The 13,370-nt window shown below is 36.7% G+C and overlaps 1 protein-coding gene across 18 annotated transcripts in view; it reads right to left on the bottom strand.

Annotated features, from left to right (window-relative positions):
- cnksr2a (connector enhancer of kinase suppressor of Ras 2a) overlaps positions 1 to 13,370 on the bottom strand; it is a 94,046-nt gene that overhangs the window by 39,302 nt on the left and 41,374 nt on the right. For 9 of the 18 annotated variants that reach the window (XM_079863772.1, XM_079863773.1, XM_079863774.1 and 6 more), the window contains exons 7-11: positions 12,797 to 12,856; positions 10,673 to 10,741; positions 8,149 to 8,295; positions 5,117 to 5,253; positions 1,717 to 1,910 (exon numbers count right to left, since the gene is read on the bottom strand). In XM_079863772.1, coding sequence (XP_079719898.1) covers positions 1,717 to 1,910; positions 5,117 to 5,253; positions 8,149 to 8,295; positions 10,673 to 10,741; positions 12,797 to 12,856 — 607 coding nt within the window. The remainder of the gene's footprint in view (positions 1 to 1,716; positions 1,911 to 5,116; positions 5,254 to 8,148; positions 8,296 to 10,672; positions 10,742 to 12,796; positions 12,857 to 13,370) is intronic. The other 9 variants (XM_079863778.1, XM_079863783.1, XM_079863781.1 and 6 more) reach the window with 3 other exon arrangements.

Genomic DNA, 13,370 nt, shown 5'->3' with positions numbered 1-13,370 from the left:
GGCTCACGCTGGCATTTAACGACTAGAGCTGAGTTCTCTGCTTTTGGATATAATGCTACACGCACACACACACACACACATTCACAACAAAGTGCAGCCCAGCTCCCTAGAGTTTAATTACAGAAAATCTGAAACCAACTCCCCAATGCAGGAAACTAGTTATAGACATGCTCACTTTTTTTGAACCTCGAAAAACATACAATCATGCGGTAAACATACAAAAACATCGAACACAGAACATATTTAGATTAGCAGAAGTTTCCCAAACCAGTTCTTTCTTCTGCAGATTTAAAACACTTTCTTATTAACAGTTTTCTTACAGTTATGCATCATAATTGGGGTAAAGAATGATTATTTGCTCATTATGTGCTGTTCTACAATCAGCAGATGTTCATAGAAGTTTGGTTTGCGCCTCGAGTTAGTCGCTGGGTCAATATTCAGTCCCTCAGACATCTGCTGTTAAACCCAGTGGAAAATAACAAATTATTTTATGGTGTGTAGAAAGGCACAAACCAAATTCCCCATGCTAAAAGAGTAAATAACCCTGCTGCTGTACCAACTAAACTCCTTCTGAAATGAACTCATGGACAAAACTTTTTGTGTCTGTGTAGCACGATTCTGGATAAATTGAGGATCATAATGTTTTGGTTTAACAGAGATCACGATTATCCCATGATTCTAAACAGACAACTAAACAAAATAGCATGTAATTTATTAGAGGTTCAAACAAAAGTTAATTGCTGCAGTCTATTTAAAATGTTTAATGAATCTGAATGAAATATTAAAAAATTGGTGTGAATGAATGATTCAATGACTCACTCATAAATACTTTATTGTTTCAATACTGGATGATTCAGCATTTTCTTAACAAATCTCTTGAATGAATGATTCAGTGACAAATCAATTTTTTAACAGGAACTTGTCGCCATCGATACAATTGTTATTTGAAGTGCCAAGTTACTTTTAAAAGGTGATTCATTCTATTTGTTCACTTCCGTAGACGTGTTTATTTCCGAACTATAAACTTTTATCCAAGTTCTTCTGTGATAATTGACTAGTTGCACGTGGCCGCCATTTTGGAATTCGGATCAGCGAATGTACGCGTAGACACTTCCGGTTTCGCATTACGCTCGGTATTATCTTTTATAGTTGTTTATAGAATCAATTATCACTTAAAATACTACTAAGATCCATAACTATCACAGGAGCCAATGGCAATTAAATGCACGGATGCATAGTCAGATTAATTAATGAAATACAACTGTTCACGGACAGAAGATTGTATTTGACTCATGCTGCATACACATACGCAATGACAATTATGCCTACTGTAAATATAGAGTTACAACTACGATAAGAGTTGTTTGCATAAAATGCAGTGTGAACATTCAACTCGGTCACTGTTGTCTCTCGCTCTCGCTGCCAGGTCACCGGAAGTACTGGCGTGCACACTCAAGTTCGAACGTCAACGGTCGCCGTGCAACTAGTCAATATGAATATTTGTAACACAGAAATGATGATACTATGTGGTTGAAAAGACTGTTTGTGAAGTTGTTTCATACTTTTCCATGACAACTGTTTTAAGTGTGATTCTAAAGTTTTAGACACAGGCGAATCGTTGTCAATTAGGAATGAGATTGAGTGTGTGTTTGAATCGAGAACGCAATCTTTTAGCGATTAATCATGCAGCTCTACTGTGTGTGTGTGTTTGTGTACCGTAAGTGGATGTGCTGTCTCGGCGGGACGTTGTGGGTCCGTGGCTGGGGTCGTACTCGTAGCAGTACAGGACGGCCTCCTCTTCCATTAGAGGAAATCGCCGTCTGTACTCTTGATCCAGGAATGAGTTTGGTGATTCAGACCCTTTAGCGACAGGTACCCCACCCTCGCTTGGAAGACTGCATTTTTCATCTCTAAAAGCACAACATAACACAATATATTCAGATTGTATGCACACAGTAAGATTTCTTAATGATTTTGAAAGAAGTATCTTATGCTCAACATGCTGCAACTGAAGAAAATTTGGTTGCGTTGTAAGTATTTGCAGCTTGTTTCTGTATTTGGTTGCGTTGTGAGTATTTGCAGCGCGCTTCTGTATTCGGTTGCATTATGAGTATTTACAGTGTGTTTCTGTATTTGGTTGTGAGTATTTTGCAGTGTGTTTCTGTATTTGGCTGTGTTGTGAGTATTTTGCAGTGTGTTTCTGTATTTGGCTGTGTTGCGAGTATTTGCAGTGCATTTCTGTATTTGGTTGCGTTGTGAGTATTTGCAGTGTGTTTCTGCATTTGCTTGTATTGTGAGTATTTGCAGTGCGCTTCTGTATTTGGTTGCGATGTGAGTATTTGCAGTGCGCTTCTGTATTTGGTTGCGATGTGAGTATTTGCAGCGCGCTTCTGTATTTGGTTGCGATGTGAGTATTTGCAGTGCATTTCGGTATTTGGTTGCGTTGTGAGTATTTGCAGTGTGTTTCTGCATTTGCTTGCATTGTGAGTATTTGCAGTGCACTTCTGTATTTGGTTGCGTTGTGAGTATTTGCAGCAGGGACGGACTGACAATCTGTGCGTTCTGGAAAAGTCCAGAACGGCCGTCCAACCGAGGGCCGTCGGCACAAAAAAAAAAAAAAAAAAAAGTCTAATAAAGCAATATGAACAGCCAACAGCAGGGGCAATAATATGATCACTTAGGCCTATATGCTACGTGTAAAAAACAACAACTGAGGAAGAAGAGTCGGCCTATAGCCACTGACAGAAAGTTTTATAAGGCTGCACTTTTAAATTTGCTTACATTATATTTGAATAGCAGTGGTCTCCAACGCCTGTGAGTTGCCCGCTAAACACATTCTATAAATAGCCCTGCCGTCGGGGTTCCAGACTTCGAATAAATGGTATAATTTCTGCTCGGCCCAAAAAACAGCGATCGCGGACAAAGCAGCTGTGCGGGCTGATCTCGATCACGCGAACATTAGGCTATTACACAGAGCTGCGCGATCCACTGAGAAGCATTTAAATTCAGCGCAGAATTCACTATCTCTATTATAAACCCACAAATGACTATGTGATTTAAGCTTGTAAAAAGCCAGATGAAACAGCGCTGATATTCTCAACATATTGACGCAAAAAAAAACAGGCGAAACATTGTTCCGAGAACAAACCAGCTAGAAGACATTTCACACCAAAACTTATGAATTAACTTTAGTAAAACAAACTTTTTTGGCAGAAATGTGCCTGTATTCATATTAAAAATGCTGTTATATTAATATAGTCATGTATTAAATGTAGCCAAATGCAGTAATGTTTTGTTTAGAAGTTATGGCAGTTTATTTGTTTCATTTTTTTTTTTTTTTTTTTTTTTTCATTTACTAAATGGTTGGGCTACTGTTTTTGATAACACATACAATAGGTTTATAGAAAATCAACAAAAAAATCAATAAATATTTTCATAATTTTTCAGGAATTGTTTTTTTTTTTAAACGCTTGTAAATCTGAACCAGAATATCAAGATATTTTATTATTTCCTATATGATGGTGAAAAGTAAAAAAGCTTCACCATGTTATGTATAATAAATATTGGAGTATAACAAATACAAATTCCTTCTAGATTATTTTATCCCTTGAGGTAGCCCTCGCACACAAAAAGGTTGGACCCTGGTATATAGTAACTATATGTTTTATAATTACAAGTTTGTGTAATTTGGGGTTTCTGTAGCCAGTGACATTTCATTATTTGTATTTTATGGCATTGTACATTTTTTGTTTTTATTTGAAGGCTGAGGCTTCATTAATAAACACAACCCCAATAATCATCATTGGTTTTGAGATGTTATTGCTGTGAACACCTTGTCTGATAGGCTACAGTACTGTGGCATAGTATCAGGACATCCTGGCTAGTGTCTGTCGCACACGGCTAGAGGCGAATGGCCGGATCATGGGCCTATTTGGGAGAAAGTCCAGGGCTGTTTTTCAGCCCCAGTCCGTCCCTGATTTGCAGTGTGTTTCTGTATTTGGTTGCGTTGTGAGTATTTGCAGTGTGTTTCTGCATTTGCTTGTATTGTGAGTATTTGCAGTGCGCTTCTGTATTTGGTTGCGATGTGAGTATTTGCAGTGCGCTTCTGTATTTGGTTGCGTTGTGAGTATTTGCAGTGTGTTTCTGTATTTGGTTGCGTTGTGAGTATTTGCAGTGTGTTTCTGCATTTGCTTGCATTGTGAGTATTTGCAGTGTGTTTCTGTATTTGGTTGCGTTGTGAGTATTTGCAGTGTGTTTCTGTATTTGGTTGCGATGTGAGTATTTGCAGCGCGCTTCTGTATTTGGTTGCAATGTGAGTATTTACAGCATGTTTCTGTATTTGGTTGTGTTGTGAGTATTTGCAGCATGTTTCTGTATTTGGTTGTGTTGTGAGTATTTACAGCATGTTTCTGTATTTGGTTCCGTTGTGAGTATTTGCAGCACGAGTGTTGTCAAACTGATGATGTTTTTTAATTTGCTGGTGTTTTTTTCAATTTGCATGTGTTCTTCAGTTGCAGTGCATTGCGCTCTCTCAGCCACTGTAAAAAAAACAGTACAATTTGATATTATATTTCAATTTAAAATGATTTCTACTTTAATGTATTTTAAAATGTAATTTATTCCTGTGATGCAAGCCATTACTCCAGTCTTCGGTGTCACATGACCCCAATCTTTTCAATGGTAGTGTAGATCAAATATTACACAGAACTGATAAGCTCATTTGTCAGTAATATTTAATACTATGGCTACTAAGGAAAATGCTCAATATTGAAATTCTAACTTTAATTAAAAAAACTAAAAAAACTTCCAAGTGAGTGTCAGATCATGCAAAAGGTTATCTAAACTCTGAAACCTGGTCATTCACAAACCATCAGCTCATTAACATATGCCCACCCACATATACATTCTAATACTTATACAGTCTTCCACAATAGATTTCGCCAATACAGAGAGCCAATCAAAATAGCAAAACAGCTTGTTTAATTCTAAGGATGTGAGAAAGGGTGAAAATTGTCATGATAAATATAGTGTTTTTGATGTATGAAACCTATACAGGTGAACTTCATGAAAAAAGCAGCAAAAGTGTAAAAAAAAAAGCCTTTACTTAATGAGTTACCTGGGTGTGTACGGCTCAGATGGAGGGGGCGGGATATACAGATCTTGGAGGGCGGAGCTATCACGCTTTGAGGGTGTGCTGATTGTGCTTGTGGGCGTGGCCGAACTGCTGGTTGGACTCCTGGGAACAACTGGCTGCTGGGCAGACAAGATAATTGGATTAAAGATCAAAAGTTCACTTCTACTATGAGCTAAAACTACTGGTAAAACGTCTACAGGGCACAACTAAATGTAATAATGGAGCTCTGGTCCAGGACGTGACCCAGACACTGATATCTGCAGACAGTCACAAGGGCAAGGCATAGAGATTAATAGGTCCCTGAGCAGTGAGACGGCGGTGCAGTCCCTCTGCAGTGCTGTCTGCAGTAAACAGTGCACTAGGATCTCTGGGTCAGGATGCTTTGACATAATGAGTGGGAGTCTATGGAAACATTCGTGGCATCTCCACAGAACACAATGACTTCAGAGACTATAGACGTGTGATTAGTGTCTCCAGTGATCTGAAAGGCTGGGGACAGGGGTTGTGACACAGACAGCACATTTGGATGTACACACACACGACATGCACAAAGAGGCTCGTGCAAATAATCACAGTGCAATGAGCATGTAAGATGACAGCCGCCAAAGTGCAGATCTGTTTGGGAGTGGTTGGGGAAAATGACTAAAAGTTTAGTCTAGAGTCACAAGTCTAGAACTAAACTTGAATCCTCCAGCAAAAGCCGATTAAAGCTAATCTGCTCTCTCTGGCACAGACACAAACACTTTCAGGTGCCTTTTATAAAGCAGTTTGAGGTAAGTGATGTTAGTGCAAATGACTTAAAAAGCAACGCAAGAACCGCAAAAGCAACTCTGATACCCAGCAGTCCTGTTATAAACACAAAATAAACTCTTTTGATGGTTGTGATACAACATTTCAGTAGGAAGAAGTGCACAAAAGAAAAGAAAGAAATTCCCTTAAAAGAAAGAGCCGATTCTGAACTGCCTGAAACAAGTCGTCAGTAATTCCAGTTTTCTTCCTGCATGAACCTACGTAGGTTTGTAACAAATTTGCATGATACTAGCCTATGGTCTTCATTGGCTGCCCACAAAAAACATCTGCTTTGACCCGCCCTCACTGTAGTTGTAGCTGAGGCTTGGAAGAGTTTGGTTCATATTGTAGACATGTCAAGTTTGTTTGTGCTGCGAAAGCAAATGCACTTCCAAAGGATGAGGACTTGGCCTCAAATTAATACAGTAAAACCAACGCCATCATTACTCTTTGTATCACTTTGTATACAAGTACTGAGGAAGCCTACCGAGCTGAAATTCAGATATAGTAATGGGTGTTTTGTTTCCGACGCATAAGTGGTAGACCAATCACAACAGACTGAACCATCTGACCAATCAGAGTAAAGTAGGCTCTGAGAAAGAAGGGGCTTTCAGATGCTATGAGAAAAGTGGTGATGTTGCAATGTATATTATAAGAAAATTCAAGTGTTTTTTGATCTTGGGTGCATGTAAATCTATTGTAGGAGAAAATTAGGAACCTTTAAAATAGCATAATTGGGGCACTTTAAATGATAAAGATTAACTTCAAGTGAGCAATAGACAGGGTTGGGAATCGAATATTTGAGGTCAGGAATCGGATACTTGTCATCAAATTTTAATTTCGATTCCTCTTATCAATTCCTGTGTCAAAATTTCTATTTAATATTTAGAAATATTACGCATCCATATTGGATTGCTGCATATGGATTGCTGCACACGCATCCAAAGCGTGCTCAAAGAAATCAGATTTTACCCCATTCAAGCACGAGACGACTCACACGCTGTTTTCAGTGATACACACATCCAAAACGTGCACACAGAAAAGGTGATTTTAATGTGATTTTAAACCATTCAAGCACGAGACGCAGTGTTTTCAGTGCTGTAGGCATATGTAACTATTGGGCAACTCTTAAAGTGGCAGCAACTGCGCTCTCGATAATAACACTAATCAAACAACAAAAGACAAAGAGAAAATTCACTCGTTCCTGACTGAATAACTTTTGTAAGTATATTTGTAATGTATATTTTATTTATAAAGTGCAGTGTCATTTTACATTTGGTTACAGTTTCTGTACCGGAATACCTGAAAATCTTAAACCATTGTTTATTTCAATCGTATCTTTGTTCAGTTGTATCTTTTGTTGTCATCGTTAATTTTTCTATTTGTTCTTTTTTAATTACTGATTGTTTACTTTTCTTTAATAATGCTTGAAATTTAGATAAGTTAGGCTAGTTGTTTTTCTATGGTAGGCTATTTTTAAACCACAGACCTTGCGTAAGTGTTCTGATTTTTGTTCATGATATTCAGCTACAATTAAATGTTTTGCAATAAGATTAAATGTGAATGATATGGTTGTTGTTTTTTTACCTTTTAGGAATCGAAAATAGGAATCGATAAGAGTCGGAATCGATAAGCAGAATCGAAATTGAAATCGGAATCGTTAAATTCAAACGATACCCAACCCTAGCGATAGATGATGGCAAAGGTAATCTAAATGGAAAACTGTCCAATTAAATATCCAGTAAAGACCCATAAATAAATGTAAACTGTTCAACTGCTGATTTATGAAAATAATGCTGAAAAAAACATGATTTATGTATATAACACTGCACAAACAGGCCATTCACAAATCGCAACCATGGTGAAGTCACGACGATCAGCTCATTAACATATTCCCACCCACATATACATATGCAGACCTGTTTTGGAGTGGCTGGGGAAAACGACTAAAAGTTTATTGTAGAGCATTGGACCCCCATTGTCCACACCAATATAACCTACAGTAACATGAAAGATGTATATCTATTATAAAAACAAGGAAATATTAACATTTTTAGTTGTTTTAGCTTATTTTAATAGTCTAGAGTCACAGGTATAGAACCAAACTTGAATCCTCCACAAAAAGCCGATTAAAGCTAATCTGCTCAGGGAGCGGGTGGCAGATAAAGGGGGAAAGTGCAGCCCAAATGATGAAAGCTTTGGGGACAGGGCATTTTGAATCCTACCTGCAGGGCCAGGGGCTTCCATCTCATGTTCTTTAGTAGGGCTGGGGCGGAGGTGAGCGTGCTCTGGGGACGCTTTTTCAGGGTCAATGTCACACCGGCAGGGTCCCCACGCAGAGAGCTTACCAAGTTTTTCAACTGCCAGCCCACCTACAGCAACAAACACAGGGTCAACATACAAAGACTCGACAAAAACGCCACACAGAGACGTCACCTAACAAGCAACTGCTAGGAAATGCTAACTTTCGTCTCTCTATATTCGCCTATGGTGAACAATGAAGAGAATATAACTATGTACCACACACACATGCTTCCTGACACACAGTATATATTTGGATGAGTGTACACTAATAAGGCGTGATGTTTGCTTATCTTTCAATTTATTCAACATTGAAGTCTACGGAAGAACTTGACATTCCCTGGAAATGTCATTATTTGAGCCTTCGTTTCATAATATATTATGTGTAAGCCTGAATGATGAACCAAATGCCTAATGTGAAAAAATTCATAAAATAATTCAAATGAATGTTAAAATAAATGACAATACTGACTATATTTTAATAAATAAAAACAAAAGATAAATAAAAGAAGTTTATACACTGACTATATATATATATATATTTATAATGGTTTAAATGATTCTGTTACGCTGTTTTAATATGCTTACTGAGCCGGCAAGTGAAGCTAATAGCTAGAGGTAATTGTTTAAATATAATTTTAAAATAATGTGACACTATATGCAAACTATACATTTTTAAAGATGTTTATATTACAGATGAATTATTAAACTACATTAATTCATAATATTCCACAGTTCAGTAACGTAAAAAGGCTGTGCAGTGCACCAAAAGTGATTTTACATTGATTAAGATGTGCTGTTAGATACAAAGCCACTAAAATATGATAAAAATCATTGTACAGTACATTATTACTGACTCAAGTGGCGTAAAGTGTGAGTTTTTTATTCCAGGGAATGGAATAAAATAAAATAAAATAAAATAAAATAAAATAAAATAAAATAAAATAAAATAAAATAAAATAAAATAAAATAAAATAAAATGTAGAAACGTTTAATATAAATTTATTACGGGTTTGGAACGACATATGGGTGAGTAATTGATGACACAATTTTCTGTTTTGGGTGAACTATCCCTTTAAGACATATTTTAATGTGTTTATTAAGAGGTTTACTGTTGGCTAGTACCCAAAATGTATGTGGTTTGAGGTTTTACTATCCTTTAATATCCTTGTGGGAACATTTATTACCCACAATGTAGGCAAAACTTGACCCACACACACAGTTTACACTAAGTATGCCCTTCACAAACACAGACACAACCACAATACACAACCACAAATACACACACTGAGATGGGCTGGAATCGCTGGATATACGGGACCTGATCCTGTAGCGTATGGGGACTAATCACAGATGTTACATAGAGCAGCTCCCACAACGCACCATTCCTGAGGTTGTTCCTGAGCAAGAACTGCTCATTGTTACGGTAATTGTTTGTCTGTGTTTTTTGCTACAAGCCGAATTCGTAACGCTTATCGCACATTAGAGGCACTTTTATCCAATTATGAAGGTGATGACAATCTAATTACATGAAGATTAATGAGGCCTTAGTGTTGCTGATCTTTCATCACAAAAAGAGCTCAGCATCTCTCACCACGGCGACAAGACGACTGAAGACAAACAAGAAAAATTCTGTTGAATTCTGATGCCTTGAGGTAAAACAGAAGGAAAAGAGCTTAAATCTGAACAGAGTTGTCAGAAGTCAGTGTAATCAAAGTGGAACATTTAGATTTCTGCTTTTGTAACTTCATAATACATGCCACCACTTCAGAGTAAAATTCAAATATTCAAAGATTATTCAGCACCTCATACACATCAAACACTAAGGGAATAATTTCAAACAGAATTGATTTCACAAGCTAAAATCCATGTGCAATTACTTGTGGACACATACATACAGTATACGCAGAAAAGGCTGCGTATAACTGCGTAAACTCTTTGAAGGCAACTCCACATGGTATGATCACTGGAGTATCTATTGACGCACTCCATATTCACCAAAAAAAAAAAAAAAAAATTCACTCAAATACGACCATCCTTAAAAACACACTCCACAGTCCTTAATTTATAGCCTCTTATGCCCTTGAAACACCCTCCATTCTCATTCAGAAACACCATAACACACTCAATCAGCATTGCGAATTTTGTCAAATTGGAATATAGTTGTCCCAGTCCTAGAATTGAGCTGAAAATACATCAAGTAATACTTGAAATATGTTTTAAACCTCTTGGTGCTTTAACAAGGACACGTTAAACCCCTTAAATTCAAATGGAACTCATTTCAGTCCCATAATTCTATCCACAATCACAGAGGAAGGGGGCAACCGCTGTTGAATGCAAAGTGAGACTTGCATACATAGGGGAAAAACTGATGGATGAATGGGTGGATGGATGATAAAATAGAAGTATAAATGAGCCAAGTGGATTGAATGACTAAGAGAGACTCACCACTGTCTGATGGTTCACCTGGATGACCTCATCCCCTGCGTGAATCTTTTTACAGCGATCTGCTGGAGACTAAGAAAGAGATGCAAAGGAGAGATATAAAAAGACAGAACAATCGGGGGGAAAAATAAATATCAAATTAAAAAGACGTACTGCTATATTCAAAGTATTGCAATTACATCTAAGAATTTGTTAGATGCTTTTACCCAAACATTACCTTGCATTTAAGGTATACACTCCGGGTCAAAAATATGGAATAATTATAGGATTAGTTCAAACTAAAAATGAAAAAATTGTCTTCAATTACTCACCCTCATGTCATTCGTTCATCTTCGAAACACAAATAAAGATATTTGAAATTAAATCTGAGAGATTTCTGTCCCTCCATTGACAGCTACTCAACTAGCACTTTGACACTTCAAAAGGTTCATAAAGAGATAGTAAAAGTAATCCATATGAATCGATCGGTTTAGTCCAAATATTCTGAAGAGACATGATCACTTAATATTATGAACAAATTGAATCTACGCTTTTATTCACATATAAAATTAATCAGCGAACATAAGCCATACGAAGCTCAAACGTGCTGAATAACACACGAGAATGAAACTCATTGGGTCTTGCGGAAGCTCAAACATGCTCCGTAACACACGAGAAGGGTTTTCATTGGTTCTCTCACATCAAGCAAACATGCTTGAGCTTTCGTTTACCATATCTGATGTGTGCGTTGATGAACATATGTAAATAAAAGACTAAATTCAATCTGTTTAGTGTATAAAGTGATCGTGTCTCTTAAATGTTACGATCTCTTTATGAACTTTTTGAAGCATCAAAGTGGTAGTTGCGTGGACTGTCAATGGAGGGACAGAAATCTCTCAGATTTTAATAAAATATCTTCATTTGTGTTTCGAAGATGAACGAAAGTCTTATTGGTTTGGAATGACATGAGGGTGAGTAATTTTTTGTGTGTGCTAATTTTGCTGTTCAAACTATCCCTTTGATATTTTTTTATATTTTTGAAAGAAGTCTCTTATGCTCACCAGGGCTGCATTTATTAGATGCAAAATACTTTAAAGACAGTAATATTGTGAGATATTATTACAATTTAAAAATAACTTTTTCATATATTTTAAATGTAATTTATTCCTGTGACGCAAAGCTGAATTTTCGGCGTCATTATGCCAGTCTTCAGTGTCACATGATCGTTCGGAAATCATTCTAATATCCTGATTTGGTGACTCAAGAACATTAAAAAAAATCTTAATTATTACAAATATTTGACCGGTAGTGTACATTATATCAGTTTATGCATTCCCTTGGAACTGAACCCATGATCTTGATGTTGCCAGCATCAGCTTGACACTGTTTGAGCTACAGTAATTGCTTATAAAAGCAGTCTGGTATTTTAATTATATTGTAACTTGATTATGCATATGATATCATGGTTATAGTGTACTGTAAATAGAAAAAACAATGAGCATAGAACAGAGATACAAAATGAATGTGGATAGAATAGCTCTAATAATGTGATCTGATAAGAATTTGATGGGATATGAGATCATGTTGAAATCTACAGTTTGACTTCTGAATCTGCACACTTTGGTATGAGATTAAATTGATAACAAGTGAAGATTTCTCAGACAAATGGAGGTTTCTCATTTGACATACAGTATCTGAGCACACATCTCTTGAGATAAATAATCAGAGAAACCTCCATTTGTCTGAGAAATCTTCATCTGTAATCGATTTAATCTCAGTGCGGTCTAAGAGATGCAACTGAAATACGACAAATGAAATATATATTGTGCCTTTTTCTTTTCTATGGGTAGTCTATTGCAGTATACAGGGCATACAGATATACAGGGCATACAGAAATACAGATTTCCACCCACTATTAGAGCTACAACAAAATCTAAGTGCTTTCAATCATATGATTGGTGGATCTTTATTGAGAGCACTCCTGTCTGTATAGCTCTCTCTCTCTCTCTCACTCGCTATTTGGTTTGATCATATGCAATAATAGCTGTACAATCAATCGCTGAGATTTATTAGTTTTATCTGCAGCATAATGGACATTATAAAGACACATGAATTAGAACACACACATTAACATTGACTGCCTCTTACCCCCTCTGTGGTTCCTGTGATAACATGAAGTCCATCATATGTGGATTTGATGTACATTCCCTTAAGATTTAAGAGACAAAGGAAAAAGACAATAGACTAGAATGAATAATCTCCATTTCTTCCTTTTCCTGACTCACACTGAACATTTCAAATCCCTTCTAGTTTATTCATGTGAAATTACTTTTTAAAAAAGGAGAGATTTTTGATCACATATCAACATAAGCATGCATACACACATATTCGCTCATTAGGACAAGGATTAGTGTTGGGGAAATTACTTTGAAACTGTTTGCCAAGCTACACAAGTTACTTATAATCACAATTAGTTCAGCTACAGTCAATCTACCCAAAGCTGCACTGCTGACTGTAAGCTATACAGCTAACAAAAACTACATTAAAGCTTTCAAAGTGGCAATATAAACAGAAATCTTTTGTAACATTATCAATATCGTTACTGTCAATTTTGATAAATTTAATGCATCCTTGCAGTTAAAGGTATAGTGGAGGATCTTTCCGGATTTTAGATAAGACCCGCCCTCTCCACTTTTTTAATAAGTTTGATTGATTCACCAGA

The sequence above is a fragment of the Squalius cephalus genome (assembly GCF_949319135.1).
Source record: "Squalius cephalus genome assembly, chromosome: 25".
Lineage (NCBI taxonomy): Eukaryota > Metazoa > Chordata > Actinopteri > Cypriniformes > Leuciscidae > Squalius > Squalius cephalus.
This window is presented reverse-complemented; position numbering and strand designations above follow the sequence as displayed.